The sequence below is a fragment of the Sebastes fasciatus genome, chromosome 21 (assembly GCF_043250625.1).
Source record: "Sebastes fasciatus isolate fSebFas1 chromosome 21, fSebFas1.pri, whole genome shotgun sequence".
Lineage (NCBI taxonomy): Eukaryota > Metazoa > Chordata > Actinopteri > Perciformes > Sebastidae > Sebastes > Sebastes fasciatus.
Window position 1 is genome coordinate 4,398,203 of NC_133815.1, and position 17,905 is coordinate 4,416,107.

At 39.6% G+C, this 17,905-nt stretch overlaps 1 protein-coding gene across 1 annotated transcript in view; it reads left to right on the forward strand.

Annotated features, from left to right (window-relative positions):
* The first annotated feature begins 300 nt into the window (after positions 1-300).
* Positions 301-17,905, forward strand: part of LOC141759344 (collagen alpha-1(XV) chain-like) — a 69,968-nt gene continuing 52,363 nt past the window's right edge. The window contains exons 1-2 of the mRNA XM_074621335.1: positions 301-439; positions 532-611. Of these exons, the coding sequence (XP_074477436.1) occupies positions 429-439; positions 532-611 (91 nt within the window). The 5' untranslated portion in view covers positions 301-428. The remainder of the gene's footprint in view (positions 440-531; positions 612-17,905) is intronic.

Sequence of the window (17,905 nt, forward strand, 5' to 3'; positions counted from 1 at the left end):
CCATAGGTCAAGGCCACACAAGAAAAGTGATTTAACGCACAGGGAAAGTGAGAGAAACCACACCAGTGAGGAGGAGCAGGAGGAGGGAGGAGGACTTAACAGGAGTGTGTTAATTTGTATTTGGAGTTGTGATGTCTGAGGGGAGGGCTGGATTAGAAAAGCGGTGGTCCGTAGAGAGACACGAGGAGTCAGATTTCAGCTTTGCGAGGGCCCCTTGAGTCCAACTCACTGAAGCTGCCTTTGTTTGACTGGGAACCAGAGAGAGAGAGAGAGAGAGCGAGAGAGAGAGGAGGAGGAGAGTGAGTGCTTTTAGTTTGGAGTGAGTGAGAGAGAGCGGCAGAGTGAGCTCCATCTCTCTCTCTCTTACCAGGTCTATCACACATGAACAGGACAACTTTAGTTTGGATATAAGCTTACCATCACTGAAGATGACTTCACGGTAAATGAAAGGCACTCTGTTTTCAATGAAGAAGTTGTTTTAAGTCAACATTTAGTGAGTTTTCCAACTCTTTCCTTTCTGTCTTTATACAGCATTCCTCCCTGGTTCTTTGGATTACTTCTACTCGTGCTCCGGTTCTGCTGCCGTCCCTCCTCTGCTCAGCTGTTGGACGGTATGTGCACTCTGTTTGTCTTGTTATTGCTGGTTCATGTGTTTTTGTTTTTCTTCTTGTGCTGTTGGGGAACTTTCTGCTGGCTCATGAGTTTTCAGCTGCTGAATATGAATGGGGAAACTGTTGCACTCCGGTCCTGGAAACTGAACGTGTTACTCTGAGGCTCATGATGATATTACTTTGGGAAAGATGCTTACACAGCAGCATTATTATTAGGAGATTATATGAATGTTGAGGTGACAGTTAAGGTCATTATGAACTTAAATATTTAATGTTATGTTGTTGATGTAGTGATGTTGTAGCATACAAAACATTCAGAAAGGCAAGCCAAGTTATACAGTATATACACCACTTATTAATTCTATACTTAGTAGCACAGACACACATTTAATTCCCACTAGTATGTTATTAAAGCAATATCATAGCAGTACCACTTTTTTACAATTTCCTCTTTCGCTGCAAATCATGTTTTGGCTCTTTACTCACATGTAGATGCAGGGATGACGTATTTTTAGGCCAACCCGGAAGTTAGCATCGCCCTGGTTCCCTCAACAAAAGACCAATGGGATTTTTCGATTGGGTTTTGTATTTTTGCAGTAATTAAACCCTTTCAGCAAGATAATCTCCACAAATGAACAGCACTTTTATGATTTGCCAGAAGTAAAAAGCTAGCGTTAGGCTATAAACGAATTACACTACAACGAGGCTGTAAAGGCGTACGAGTTGGCGTGATGACGTTTAGTACAATCATTTAGCTATTAGCGGCATATTTACTGATGTATTTTATGTCGTAGACCCATTGACTTCCAGACGAGGGAACCGGAAGTGAAAAACTCATTTCCAGGATTTAGGACTCATTCCTGCAGGACTCTATTGCAAAGATCATGAGAAAGTCTTAAGGGGTTTTGAGTCTGCGTTTCTCAGGGCATATTTACATTAGACACCCCATTTGATAAGATGAGTACATCCCATGGGATGCTTAATGTTGGATTGGACTGGGTCCAAAGTGACTGTATAAAACACTGTTTATACTGGAAGTACAACAGTGTGGAGAGAAGGGCTGCCCCGTTTTAGTCGATTAGTCGACTAATCTGTCATTTTGGTCTTAGTCAACAAATAGTTCTTTGGTCGATTACTCATTTTTGATGCTTTTTTCATGCTGAATGACTTATTTCCAACAGATTTATGAGAACATCTCTGGTAAACCCAAGATTTAAAGTGGTGCTTATGTAATATTCTTTGTGGAGAAACTCTGTTTTACAGATTTGCTGATAAAATCAACTATATCAAAATCGTATCAGTGTTAAGCTAAGTTCACACTACACAACTTTCAAAGTCATCAGATCGCAGTACTGTTCACACAACACGACTTGCTGTCTTGTAATCGTGAGTCTTTAGTCGTTATGGTTTTCACACTACATGACTGATCGGAGACAAGGGGGGATGAGGTCTCCAAACTATGTTTTGTCACGAAAACAGACACAAGAAATACACGGTAAATGATGTGATTCCATACGCGAAACACATTGCGGATGTTGCTGTTGGCACGTGTTTACAAATTAGCCTGTTTCCACCGGTTTCCAGACTCTTTTTTCACCATCTATTCCTCTAGGTGCAACAGCAACTTTGCTCCGTGTTGCAAATGGACATCCAGTAAGTCCCTATCGTTACAGGCGACGTTACCTACTCCCCCAAGTTTCCCCTCAACCCGTGTCTCACGCTCTCATTGGCTGTTGCTTGTGGCCGGAGTCCCCGACAGGTCCAGACATTTAGCGTGCTAGATATCTGGAACGGGTCTGCGAGGCATCAGTGAGCGTTGGCGAGCCTCTCGGCTAACGTCTTTGAACAGTTCACACATGATGCTAGAGCGCCAATGTGCGAGCGACTAGCCAATGCCGATTTGTCTAAGATCTGGGGACTTTTGTCAGGGAGCTCCAAAAACTGTTGGGGAGCAGAAAATCATGGCTAAAGTCGTGTAGTGTGAACTCGGCATTAGTCCACTAAGAATTTATTTGGAAGAGGACAGGCTTAGTGGTGAGTGAAACATGGTGTTCCCTAAGCTCTTTGGAAACTGTGATCATTTTTTGGAACCATTGTTTTTAGATGAACTTGATGACATCAGAGCCCATAAGGGAGGTACCTGCTGGCTTCTGTGCTGTGTGATGGTTTCAATTATATCTTGACTGATATGTTTCTCCTCAGAGCCGCTGTGTAGTGCTTTGCTGTCTTTGCAGACTGTTTTCACAGCTTAAATCTAGATTTTTTCCCATGATGAATGGATCAATCGGGACACTCCAACGTGGTCCCAATTAGTGCCGAACGAACTGCAGATTGGCTTTTCCATTGCAATTGGAAACAGGCAAAAACCTCACAACGTGCACATTGACAGACGGGCTCTGCAATCAGTAGCACTGCGTAATAATTAATGTAGCGAAGATGATGTAATGGCGCTGAGTTTTGAATGTGTGTTGGAAAGTGCTTGTCAGAAATGAAGGTCATTATGTCTGAGAGCTTCATTTTATTAGATCTCATCCCGGCCTTGAGACGGGCCAATATGCCATCACTGCTTCCGTCAGCGTGCTGGAATCCAGATTGGCATTTGCGAGCATGTGTGTGTGGATATCTTGACCTATGATTACCACACGGACCTCCATGTCACAAAGCAGCATTGTCTGTCTGGGCCCAGGCAAATAATTATGGGGGTCTTCTTTAGCTAAAGCTTAATTATCATAGTTTGACATTTTGGGTTGAACGCCACAAACCGCTTTGCAATAAAACCCCGTCCTTAATTATGAGATGAAGTGAAATCTGAACTTGTAGGAGTGAATTTTGACTCAAAAGAAGTTGAAGAATGTTTGCAGAAGAACGTGACAATGGCTGTGTGTGAGGAGGCGGGTGGAGTTACTAAAGAAAAGTTTTTCAAGTGTGATTTCATGGTCCACTCTCCTCTACTGAAGATCCTGCAGAGACTGAATGAACCAGAGGCTCCACTGTCAGGCTGTTTGTGCGTTTGCCATATTCATAATCCTCTGCCATGATTCACTTTTTCAAGAGGGGAGAAAAAAGAAGTGTGTGTGTGTGTGTGTGTGTGTGTGTGTGTGTGTGTGTGTGCACACGCATGCTGGCCCAGAGAGAGAGAGAGAGAGAGAGCACCAGGGACAAATATTTCCAGCTGTAAATATTCTTGAAAACAGAGCTGTCGCCGTGGCAACATTCTCATCTCTGTGCACGATTGTTGAAATACAGCAGATATAATCAGTTTCCTTAATGTGAAATAGTGCATGCTGCTTCTTTCAGCTGTGTCTGTGTGTTCTAATGTTTTTAGGTGGATGCAGCAGCAACTGAGAGCTGCCAGAACAAAATACAGATCAGTGATCAGCAGTGTTTGGTGATGGCTATGTTGGCGTGATTGTATATATGAACATCTTAACATATAGTGAATGAATTAATGAATTAATGTTGTTGTCTGACTAATCAGAGGAATGATGTAGAAAGCATACCTAGGCAGAATGAAAGAGTGATTAAATGAACTCAGTGGGCAACCTCTAGTTCTGAAAAGTGAAACCAATGCTGAAGTTTGCGGAGACCTTAAACTTGCATTCTTTCTAACAGCCAGCAGGGGGCGACTCCTCTGGTTGCTAAAAGAAGTCTGATTGTATAGAAGTCTATGAGAAAATGAGCCTACTTCTCAGTAAACATTGTAAACATGAGTTTATGGTCTCAATCTCTAGTTCCAAGTCTTCTTCAATACAGCATGATGTTCATTTAGTAAATTATGGTCCCATTTAGAGTCAAATAGACCATAAAGCAGGGGATGCTTTAGGCAGGGCTACCTTTTTAACCCTTTCACAGTGTGTTTTCAGTTCATCAAAGTTAATTGTAATATTTTGGCTGCCTGAAAATGTTTTATTCAGCATTCAGTTGTACTTAACTCCACCCTCCCGTGTCACTTCTGGTTGCAAAAAAACAAGATGGCGACCGCCAAATGCCGACCATGAGGCTTCAAAACTGTAGTTTTTAGAGCACATAGCAATGGGTGACATCACAGTGACTATGTCCAATCTATGGGATAAATGCATGGATTATCGTATCAACAGATCTGTGACTAAGCGATATATAGATTAATAGTTAAATAATTGAATGCATGAATAAATGATTGAATGCAAGAAAGAAAAATGTGAGTGAGTGAATGAACAAATGCATAAACAGACCAATTAGTGAATTACTGAATGAGCAGATGAAAGGATGAATGGCTACATAGTGTAAATGATTAGATGCAAGACTGAAACATTAAAAACAAATGTAATGAGCTAAATGAATGAATGACACATGTAATCAGTTGGTATGAAAGCAAATTAATGGAGGATCAAATATGTGTTCTCATTGCAGTGGAATATCTTCACAAGATGTTCAAAACTACATAAACAAGTAAACAAGCCAACAACAAAGCATTAAAGTCGTTTGGTCCCAAGCTGTGAAAGGGTTCTTTGTTGTTCTATAGTTATGGTTTTCATTCTACAGAAGAAGCATAGAAGAAGCATACTGTTTGGGTTATGTTTTGACTTTGGGTGTTAAATGCTTTCAATCTATACTAATGAACAACATGTTGAACGCAGTATACAATGTGACATATTTGGCCAGGGGTGCTGTTCATTGTGCATGCATATACTCACATGTACACTTGCATATACTACCACACCCACGGAGGATGCACATCTGCTGTACACATGGTAATTATTCACAAAATGATAATGTTTTTAATTATCTCGATGGAACAACGTGAGTGGCCGGGACACGGTTGGCTATTAGGGATAATGAATATGATGATGTGGCTGATGATGCGAGTCTCGGAGAATGTGGTTATGATGATTAGATTGGGCCGGCGATGATAAGGAGGATAATGATCATGAGGACGGGGGTGACAATGAGAATGAAGAAGATGATTATGATGTGAGTTCTTAGAGATCAGTCAAGTGTATGAAGGGTGTTGCTAGATGTTACCAAGCAGCAGGGTGAAGTATGACTTCAACAGATTCATTCATGGAAAGACGTTTGACCTCCTGATGAAGCTGTTTTGAATCAGTCTTGAGACACAGATTAGCTTCAAATTCATTTGAGAGTTTGTCTCCAAAACAAAGCAGATATATTGACTGTTATATCTGACTTTAAGTTAAACAAAGTCTGGTCTACTATCAAAGGCAGGACTCGTTATTTTCTTCTTTTTATCTGTTGTTTGTTCAGAGAAGGTCAACTGAGTGTGTTTGCTCTTCTTTTACTCCCCCTTCAGCTCAAGTTTCTGAATTTTTCCTGTTGTTGTGGGGCTCAATTTACGGCAGGATTATGATCCTCCTGTCACAAACAAGCCAACCTCACCAACCTTTACATCACCACTACTAGTCCTGAACCAAGCCAGAAACTCATCTTAGCATCTAAACGTATTACTCGTGCAAAACCAGCTTAACCATTTTCGTTGTTTGTATGATCCTGTTTAAATCGATCTAAAATAAAAAACATAATAGCTAGAGCATTCAATCTTTTTCCAGTGGAAAGCCAAGGCTTCTGTCTTTTGCATCATCACGTTGCATCACGGGTGGTACAAAACGTGGTTACAAAGCACATTTTATGAAAAAACGTCAGATTTTTGTATGTTTTTTTTTATTTATGACAAAATTTCAATACTTTTTTGTGAGTTATTAGGATTCATTGACTTGCATAAACGTTTAGCTTTGGTTGTACAGATGTAGGAAGAATTTGAAGATACTCCAAGAAATGATATAACAATAAGCAAAAATACCAATGTAGGCACTGGCGGACCATTTCTACTGCAGAGGTCAAAGGGTTAAACATGTTCTGTAAAAGTAATAATATCTCTGCATCTCTGTAGATTTATGAATGTGAGCTTTTTACACAAGCTGCTGAAATTGATCACAAAAATATTTACAGTAGCTCAAATTATTTTGAATCACCTACTGTAGTAACTCGACACTGAATGAGTTGATGCATTGGTTCCACTTGTTTCTTGATTGATTAAATGTGGCTGCAAAATGTTGTGTTATTAAACAGTTCACAGCCATTCTATACATTACATTATTATATATACAAAAGACTGTCACTGCATTTTTTATTTGAATTGAGGTGCTGGCGTGGCTGCTGCAGTGACTGTTCATTTCTGTTTCCAAATTCTGGAAGCCATTAGGAAAAAAGCTGATGTCTAAGCGTGCTAAGGATTTCTTTCCTGCGTCCAGACAAAAGCTTCGGAGAAATTAACACATAAGCTTAGATGGCAGTTGTACAGAAATAGCATAAAGAGACTGTAAAACACCACAGGGAGGTTGAGACAGACAGAAGCTGTACCTGAAACCTGGCTTTCTAACTTAATTTTTTAACACAAATATTATAGATTTGTCAATGGAAGAAGGTAACGTGTGAAATAAAACCTTCCATTTGGTCTTGATTCCGACTTAACTTTACTTGGATGTAGGTCATCTGGACAGCAGCCCTGCTCAGAGGTAACATGTGAGGTTTTGATTAAAAGTGTAATTTCAACTCGAGCACGGTACGATTCTCAGCGCTGTCCAACGATGATTTCATGAATGAGCAAGAAAAAGCGCACACTTTTAAAGTCTGTCATTTTCTTGTAAATAAATGTTCAGTTAGTTTCCATCCACCACATGATGTAACACACAAGTGAGTCAGCTTGAACCTATCCGTGAAGGTTTTTACATTGTTTTGCTTGGAACACTTGATGCTAGGCAGGTCTTTCCTGAGGAAAACATCACAACAATGAGCACTGAGCGCGAAAAGCTGTCACCAATTAAAACAAACAATCAAAGGAGATCATGATTGCTCACTAAATGTTAAACAAGGCAAAAGTGGCCAGGTGTTTCTTCAACCAAGCAGATGTGTGTTTATACTCTGTATGTCAAATGTACAAGAGGTCTGTGAGTGTTATGAGGTAATGATATAAAAAATGTTTACATTTAAGACATTTGGCAGATGCTCACATGAAAAGTAATTAACTGTTGGATAGAAAACCATAACACTAAATCTATTCTCTCATTTTTTATTATGCTGATGCTGTTATCTCATAGAGTAAGTGAGCTGTTTCAGTGTTTGGCTCAAGAACATTTTGGCAAGATAAATCAGAGGTGATCAGGACTTTTGGACCATTATTGGGGCGTTGGTGGGTAACACCTTTCCTTTTACAAAATAAAGGGCTCTCTAATCAGTTCGACTCAGGGTAGGCCAGCCAGGCTATAGAGCTTAGCTGAAAACTATTTGTCCATTTTATCTGCCTTTACCAGAGACAAAAAAGCACCATCATCCCTTGTCATCAAACAGTAAAAACAGTGAAAGTTAAACAGAAAATATCTCAGGAGTTGGCTAGGGATGTCACGAGAACCGAAGCTATGTTACCAAGTCGATGCTAAAATTCTGAAAACACGGTAGTAAAGACGGTACTCGTTTTCCTACAGTATCTTAGGTAACGTAGGTATCGTCAGGGCTTGAGACGGAGACGATAGAAAATGTATTTGGGTCGCAGTAAACTCAACGCATACAAGGGATAATTCTACATTATGAACAACAAATCCATATTGAAATCAGCAGGGCAAGAGCTAGTTAACATTAGCTGTTAGCTCTGTGAAGGACTGTGCTGCTTAACATCATTGATTTACATTATGATGTGTTCAGGCTCTACTCAGCAAAATTATTTGTATTTGCCGAAGGTACATTCTTACATTATGATGTGTTTAAATGTAATCTTGTAAAATGTAGTTTATGGCGAGAATTCACAGCAATATAAAATAGATAACAGAGAGGGAATTATGACCTGTTTAACTTCTTAACATAAACCAATATGCAAACGGTAATGAAGAAGTGTATGTTGGGGTAAATGGTTTTCAAAAACATTGGGTATTGAGAATCATGGAATTTTACTGGTATTGGTATACATGTCTGGTATCGTGACATCCCTAGTAGACAGTTGATATCTTGGTTATAAAGTCCTTTAAACTCTAAACATTCAAAACCACAAGTCTACAAAATTTAAACAGAGTTCTAATTATATCCTCTCTCAATTAACTGTATTTATATCTGTTTGTTTGTTCTTAGGAGAGTGACACGAGCCCTTCTTGTGGCCGTTTAAACTTCCATGTGTCAGCAATCTTAAACTGATTCAAGATGTACTGCAGGTTGTGTGTGTTGCACATTTCTCTGCATCCCAGATTATTCCTGTTTACGTCCAATATGACAGCTGGTATCATCTTCTTCTGGCTCCTGATTCACTCCTAATTGATGCAGTTTGTTGTTTTGGTGACTTCCTCCCAGTAATGATTTTTTTTACTCATTGATATGTGACCTTGATTTACTTATTTATTTTTACTCTTTTTGATGAAGAAATGTGATAATGTCAGAAGGAAACAGGAGACAGTGTAAAAGCAGTAAAAAAGGCATCACTGTCACATTAATTTGTGTTATTCTGCTGACTAAACACACTGAGGAAAGCTGCTCCACAGTCTCCGGGCCAAGATGGTTGTATCTGCAAATGATCTGAAAGAAACCTCAAACCAAAAACATGTGCGTTATCCTGGAGGGTAAACAGAAATAGCTAAATTTGTCCTGGACAAAACAAGTCCCTATTTTGAGTCGTGGACACAGATAGTGTTGGATGAGATACGTGGCTTTCTTCAAGGCATGAAACCAACTGACAAACACAGAATGTGTTCAGAATAGGATGGATTCTGAGTGGGAGTCTTAAGGTGTGACGCCAAGCGTCACTTTGACCTCTGTCCTGTGTACTCTTCTAGTTTATTGCTGTCTGTCCTATTTTAGTTAATGACCTCCTTTAGTGGGACATTTTTATGGTGTATTTTTAACAATTTGGACTTCTTGAGATAACATATCTTTGCTAATCCTCTGATAAATTCATCCTTATCTCAACATCAGTCACCACTCATTAAATCAAAGCTTTGGCCATCAGAGAGCTTTTATTACAAATGTCCTGAACTCTTTGTTTGATTTGGCCTTCTATTTTCTTCCCCTGGCTTTTATTTTAATGTTGGACGGAACAACACTTTGACTCGTGTCTTTCTGCCGTTTTTGTTTATGCTGTCTTTCCATGTGAAGTTTTAATTCCAAATCCATATATCAGTATCTAACTTTTGTTGTGGTATATATATCCGTTAAGTTTTTCTGCTTGGTATCGCCTTTTATACATGGACATGGTTATGATATAAGGGGCTCCTGGGTACGGAAGCCTTAAAGCTCTCCCTTAAGGCTTTTACACACCGGGGGCGTGACACATAAACAACACGAAATGCAAAATACTGCGATGAATATTTTGCATTAAGACTATCCATAACAGCAGAGATGCAAATTTGCGACAGTTGCAATACTTTATTTTTACTCACTGTAAAAGGTTTGAATAGATTTGTGCAGGCAGAGGACCAACTACTGGGATCCTATTGACCAAGAGCAGCGTCTGGTAGTCTGTCTGAGCTATAAACTACTTTAAGCTATTTTAGTTTCCTTTTAGGTCAGGGTGAATTTGCCTCTGGTAAACAGTGTATATGTCTAGGGCTTTTATTGTGAAAGGTAAGAACGGAAAAAGGGGATCTGGTCTGTGCTGCCTTTGTCAAGGTTGCCGTCTTGGTTTGGACTATGCAGCCTCCGTGTTGTTGTACACTATAGTGTACGTTTTGAATATATCCGTTGCGCACAACGTGATTCGTTGATGTCTTTACTTGTGGTGCGAAAGCTCAGAAATATTGACCTTGTTACGGATAAAAATTGCGTTTCTTTTTTTCCGCATAATATTTATATATATAAGGAGTCATGACGGCTTCATTCTTGTGAGTGAATGTTATTCCTTCATTTTTTGGGGGGGATTTAACCATGATGTGCATCAATGCATAGGTCAAAGGTCAAGCTCCCTTGTTTCTCAACTCTGCAGCCAACGTTGTGATTGGGTGCGTTTAAAGCTATAAAGCATAGAGGAGCAAGCCTGTAAACAGAGGATGGTAAATTATAAGTTCCAGACCAGCTGGGAAAAGTGAAAGAGAAGCACTTTCTATCCCATCAGCATCCACTGATGAAGGTCTCTTGAGCAAGGCTGCCATTGGCTGATGTAGAGCTGTCCACTGGCTAATAGTAGACTGTGGCTGTTGGCGGTTTAAGTGAGTGCAACTGTAAGTGTGACGCAGGATGAAAAGAAAATTCCTCTCTGTAGCTGAGTGTTGGAACATTACAGCACATAAACATGGTTACAGCTGTAAAGGGCATGGTTGTGACTGAACCACAGTACATCCTGTGTACCATGAGGACATTTTACTGAGTCAAACGATATAACATATGAGTCTTCCTGCATACCTTTAGGAAATAGCGCGCTCATACTGTAGATTGCCGTCAGAAAGGGATTAGAGGTGCATCATAACTGCAATTCACGTTAATGTAAAGTGGTCTGAATTAGCATGTTTATTTTTCTGGGAGCGGCCGGCTTCCTGCCTTTTTGCACCACAGAATCCCGATGGGTGAATATGGAATTTTCTAACAGTCTGGAAAGTGTCCGTCAGGCCGGAAAGACAGAGTTGAAACAAGCAGGTGTCTGTTCAGCTGTGTGGAGACCACAGAGGGAGAGGACATGTCCTGTCACACAGCAACGGAGCATCTGAGTGTCCAATGAGGTCATGGAGTGCAGAGACGCTGTGTGAGGCTCTAACACATGCATGTTAGAAATTAGGATCTCAGTGTCCCTAATTTACTTGTTAAATTAATATTGATAATAATGTGAAATACATGCATGTATGGACAAAGATGTATGCAGCACATTTCTACTTGTGTGTCTGTGTTTGCACTGCAGGAGGAGGGCTCCTCTAATGACAGAGCAGTCGTCAGTGGGAACAGATTTATGAACGCTTCCTTTTCCACTCTAAAATATCATCTTTACCCTCCTTTTGCTCACTTATCTCTGCTTGTTTGATCAGTCTGTTGCAGGATGTTGTTGTTGAAGATAAGGATGTTTTTCTCCCTGTATAGTCTATTGCTACTTGACTAAAGGTGACACTTTATTTCAGGTCAGGTCATATTTTTTTAGAAGTCAAGCTAATCATCCACAAAACACTACCAGGAGCATCGTAGCAAGTCAATTCAAATTCTTTAGTTTAATGTGTATCATTCCAGCCAAAAGTGTGTGGACATTTAAATATTACACCCAAACATAACTGTTGAAAATCTCAATCCAAAACCATATGTGCTCCTATAATTGCCTCCACTTTTGTTGGAAGGTTTTCTGCAAGATTTTGAAACCTGGCTGCAAGTATTGGCTCCCGTTCAGCCACAAGAGCATTAATGAGGCAGACCACTTATATTGGGTGATAAGGCCTGGCTCGCAGTCAGAATTCCAGGTCATCCCAAATGTGTTTAATGGTGTTGCTGCCAGGGCTCAGTCCAGTTCTTCCACACCAAATTGCCCAAAATATCTCTATATGATGTAGGATCAAGGTTAAAGGTAGGGTCGGTAGTGTTGTTCAAATACATTTTATGTTATATTAATTCAAATTCTCATTATCAAATATGCAATCCTGGGTTCATGTTTAAACTGGGTCAAAATAATGTATCTGTGCTCACACTTGACAGTCCTCCTCAAGGTTACAGCAGGTCACAGCTCAGCGCTGGTATGTTGTCCAAACCTTGACCCTTCATGGCTCTGGTTTTGTCTCCTGTCTAGCTGATCGATGACTTCTGGTCATGAGCAAACAAAGTAAGACTTCAAAGAAAGTCTTGAGTTTAAACTTTTCACCACAGAAACTCAAACTTTGTATCTTCTGTTTAACTTTTTTTGTATTTTTTTCCATAGTTGGAACAACCCAGTCTGAGGACCACCTGCTTGATTCCTATTGGAAAAATCACTTGCTTGTATGATTTAAGTCTTTCTGGTGAACTTAATTGTAACTCCTGAGGGATGGGCGTTTTGCTTTGGCAGCTTGACGTATGATGAAGGGAGAGATCAATACCGCGATGGCTTGTAAAGAGTGACAGAGACATTCTCTGAAGAGCGTCTGTAGTGAGGGACCTGATTGCGTCTCAGTGGGAGGTGGGATTAGTGGTGGTGTTGTTGGTGGTTTTGTGGCGTGTGTGTCCTCGTGTGTCTCCCTGTGTGTGTGCGCTCAGCTGGTCTGCAGCTGCGTTGTTTTTGAGCACACTGTCGACCCACTTCCTGAGAAACCCACTACGGATCTAATTAATGGTTTGGTTTTAGTTTATTGTGTCACCACTGCTGGCGAGTAAACATCAACAAACATCTGCCATGTGCCTTTCTTGCCTTTCTATCTTTTCTTTCTGTTTAATTACTCTTTGTATACCTACCTTCATGTTTCATAGCCTTATTCTATCCTTTTTCTGTTTATTTTTCTCATATTTCGTCATTAATCATCTGTCTCTCTTCTCATCTTATCATCTATTCTATCTCTTTCTTTCTTATTTATTGGACCATTCACTTTCTTTGCTTGTAACCTCCTCACAGTTCTGAAAAAGCTGTGTGCTCTTGATTCTACTGTGTGTTTATTTATCGTAAGTACTGTGCTCGAAGTGGGACGGTACTCACCAAGATTCATAATGGCGCAATGCCAGCGTTTTTGCACTGCGCCTCATAAACCGTACAAACATAAAAACTATGTGGAGAGAATCTGGAAGAGGAAAGGGGTGTGAGAACAAAGGTGCTGTAATTTATCGATACAATGTTCACGTCCTTTTTGTAAAATAATTAGTGAACTGTTCGTCATTACTTTTTTTTAAATTGTGAACAAATATAATTATTAACACATAATTTATAATATTTCTGAATCTGCTCTTTTGATTTATAGAATATGATTTTTAATTAAATTAAATTAAATTAATTAAATGTTCAGACGAAGGCTGTGATAAATAATACAAATAATTTAATTAGTATTAAAAATGGTCCAAAATTATGTAAAATTGCATATTTTTAAGCCAAAAATCTTCAAATTTTCTTGGGAGAGTTCCCATAAACCTAATATCTCCTAGTATATTTTTGCAATAGGCATGCTATAATATATTATAGAGCAATGCTACAAATAACACAGGAAAGCACTTTAAGTATTAACACTATATACAAAAACTCTACCTTAACCTTATAATGTTCCAGTTGTTATATTATTGGAGTATTATAGGCCTACTATAGAAGATGCATAGCCCATATATAATAATATAGCAACAAAACCACAGCTGATTATGACTGACACAGTACATGTGAATCAGTGGAGTACCGGCATTTATATTTTTCCACTTCAAGCACTGCCTAACTATGTGAAAATCCGTCAGTTTCTCACCTTGGTTTGCGGTTAGCTCGTTGCTGCAGTTTCTGCTGTTGGCCTCTCATTAGCACTACCAGTTGTTATGTTTGTGCGTATAATAGACTTCTTCACTTCCACCACTCCAAAACCAGAAGTATGTGGCACATTTCTCCATCAAAAAAAGAAAGAAAGAAGCCTTCAGAGGTGGTAAATGTGCCTTTTCTTTTATTAGATAATTACCTTCTCTTACAGTCTAAGAGCACAGACCAATAAAGACACAATATATAGATTCTTTCTCATTAGGGTTGTGGCATCTAATTTTTGAGTTCACACCATTTGCAGCGCTGTTGACTCTTCTAATTTGTTGAATTTAGTTGCACCATTGCCGCGGTTGTTGCAATAGTTCGAGCAAATTGAGATTCGCCGCAACACATTGCACACAAATGCAGATTCAACAGACTTTTTGCTAGCTGTTAAAGACGGATTCAAGAAGGCTGCAAACATCAGCTCAAGTGTGTGTGGTCAAAGAGATGAAGTCAAACATCTAGTGACTGGTTTCCTCACTTGTTGAAGCTCTGAAGTGGTGGACTTAATCGTTTCATATGGCACTGGTTGATATGTGTTGGAATATGAAAAGTGTGTTTTTCTGGTATCCAGCATCGTCACGTAATGGCAAGTCCCAAACTGTTGAGGTCTCTGTAATTATACTTGTCAATGGTCTGCAATAAAAAAGAAAAAACTCAAAATGGTCAAAACAGCTCACCAGAGTTTCCCAAAGGGATCCTAAATACCCATCCAAACAGCTTCAATGTGTACAGTATGAGACAAGCGTTTTGGGTGTATTTCATTTCTCTGCCCTCTTTCATCGTTGCCAAAGTTGGATTTCACTTCAGCCTGTTGTACAGTGCTACTTTCATTGAATCTGAAACACTTCTAATGAGCAAAAGTGGCCAGAGATGTGACTTTGATTATTTTCCCTCAATATGATCTAAAAAGTAAAGAGTTAACAAAAAGATTGCAGCTATATGAATGTGTTTTAACTGTATTTTCTTAATGTTTGAGGTAAAATCATGTTGGTCTAGTTCTGTTGAGCCTTTACTTTATAAAGAAAGAAAGTTTCACATTTGGTAGCTGCCCAATTTAAAATGAGGACCAGGATTGTGTACTAAAGTTGACAAGCAAAGCAGTGCAGCCGTAATCAGCCATGTTCGGCAGTTCAGTGGAAGAAATATCATCAAGCTGGCATTGTCTTTTCAAACACTTGTTGAGTCACCCAATCAACACGTGCTTGGGAAAATCAATATGGTTGATTGGGTGTGAACAGCAACTCTTTGTAGCTCAAGTGCCTTTTTTCCTTGCTTTGTCATGCGACACATTCAAGTTTCTGTTAGTAATCATCAGTTAGAAAAACAAATGTGCTCAGAAACATGAAATTCAGTCATTGATTCCAAGAAATGGAAAATTTTGGGATCAACTTAAAAAAACGGGAGCAATTATGTAGCTACAAAGCATTTTCAACAAAAAAACACACCCAAGAGAAAATTGTTCAGAATGAGTTGTTAGTTTGCGACACACATTGCTGGTCACTAATGATCGCAAGCTTGACTTTGAACAACCAATCTTATAAGAGTAAACTGAGGACATCTGAAAGCCAATTCTTGAAAAAAAAGCAACTTTAACGTAATAAACATGTCCAATCATTTAATTCAGCATTCAACAGCTGTGAGCTCTAACAATAGTCATATTTGTCGTTCACGTTCGTTATGATATGATTATGTTTGTAATGATAATAGTGGGGGAGTGGCCTTGGAGGGAGGCCTGAATCGACGTACTGTCAGTGTTGCCGACCTGACGACTTTCTCGTTAGATTTAGGGATAATGCTGCTAGCTACTTTCATTGGAAAAGAATTGGCAACACTGGGCTTGTTTTGTTTTTTTGGCTGGATAATTTTCTTCTTCTTCTTCTTCTTCTTCTTCTTCTTCTTCTTCTTCTTCTTCTTCTTCTTCTTCTTCTTCTTCTTCTTCTTTTTCTTCTTCAGGCCTCGTTTGAACAATGCTGTAATCGGTCCATCCATCAGGCTCCCAAAGCTTTCATCAGCCTCTTTTAACCAGAGTAGAAAGAAAAAAACAGATACATTTCCCAAAAAGCTTTCAAGTTTGAGACTTAGTTCAACACCTATTAAGCCCCTAAAAACAGTCTTGATGTTTTATTACACGTTACTGTAAATGTCTGGTCATCAAGTGTATAATTTTGTCAGCCTTTTAGATTAACAAGGAACAAAACTAAGATTTACTGGAATCAAGAGATTAGTTATCCACATTTTTGTAACCCCAAGAAGAACATTTTAATGGCCTCAAGAAAAACAGATCTGTTCTCCAACCTCCCACAGACATTAGAGCAAAAGTCAGCCCTCCAAAGAATGCCATTTCCTCTCTGTTTCACCAGCTATTTTTCCAGTTAAGTCAGCGAGCCCTGAGTCATGGCGACACTATCAAACTGTGGGATTTAGGAACTAGGATGGACATAACCAGCTGAATATTTTTCTGTTTATTTGCTGTAAGTGGTGGTAAGAAGTAATTTGCCTTCCCAAACAGCTACTTCCCTCGTGGTTCAGTGACATAGTACCCATAACAAAGTGAATGAAACTTGGCAATGCGGGGGAGCTGTAGGCAGTAGCTTTAACGGAAAAACACGGTGGTTAGAAGCATGTATCTGGCAAGCACAGCCTGAGATTAACTGCAGTCAAATGCTGGTAAATTCTGTCTGTGGTTTGTCTGGCGAACATGGAGGTTTCTCTGGAGGGGAGATACAGTTTTAAACTAGTCAATTCTATTGTGTTTTATTCTTTAATCCATCACAGCTGGACAATTTCCTTTTTTGGCGTCCTTGATTGTTATAATCCGGTAGTTTTCTGCTCTGATATCTTCTCATATCATGTAAAAGGCCTCCTCCATCCACGTATGCATGTAATCATGCAAAATCTTGAACTTTTAAAAAGGCTGGTACTGTATTGTATTGGTAAATCGATGTACAGTCTAGTTCTATGATAGCTTGAGAACAAAAAGCACAACTTCCCAAAGTCCCTGCTCACAAATCAACTCCTAAGTCAGCTTGCAGCTCTCAATAAAAGGTCTCGTCTTTCCATTTGAACAATGCCCTGTACGTATATCGCCTCATCAGCAAACTCAAACAGCTTAGTCAAACCTGGAAACGTGGCCAAGGGGGAAGAAAACCAATTTAATGTGAGGTTGCGGTTGCCTGAGGAGACTTCAGCCTTCTGTAGGCAACCCCAGATTTGATAACTCTCCCACTGGCAGCAGATACGAAACATGAACTCTGGCACAATTTCCTCTCAGCAAATAACGCCGACTGGGAAATCGCTTTGCTTTTGATGCGTTATTGAACATAAACCTGACTCCAATTTTGACAGAAGTTTTTATATTTTGTTTTTATATTTTCCTTTTTCTTCTTGTGGGTTATCTGAACACAACAGAGTCAGACTTGTAAGCTGAAATGTTTCAGATGAACTCAACACCTGTGGAGTGGGGGAATCACTGCCAGAGTTTGTAACAGTTAAAGTCACCTTTTGTCAGCCAGAGCCACTGAGAGGAAGCACTTTCCTCTTGTTGGTTGTGGGAAACCAGAAAGAAACCTCAGACATGGGTCAGTTTTCCCTCAGGATTTTGTGGTCAGGCATTTTAACCCGAGAAACACAGGATCTGTGGTTTAAAAAGACAGGACACTTAAATACAAGTAAAGATATAGAGAGTTATTTAAAAACGTGTTGGGTCCATTAATTCTGAATGACTGTGTTGCTGTTGCTTAGCGTTTTAATGGCCAAATGGAAAACGTCACATGCATTTTAGCAGTGAACTCCGTAACAGTTTCCTTCCATCCTTCCTTTTCCTCATCTCACTTCCAAAGACATGTTTTCAATGGCGAGATTGTAAACGTGACAGCTTACCCCTGGCCCAATCTGAAGT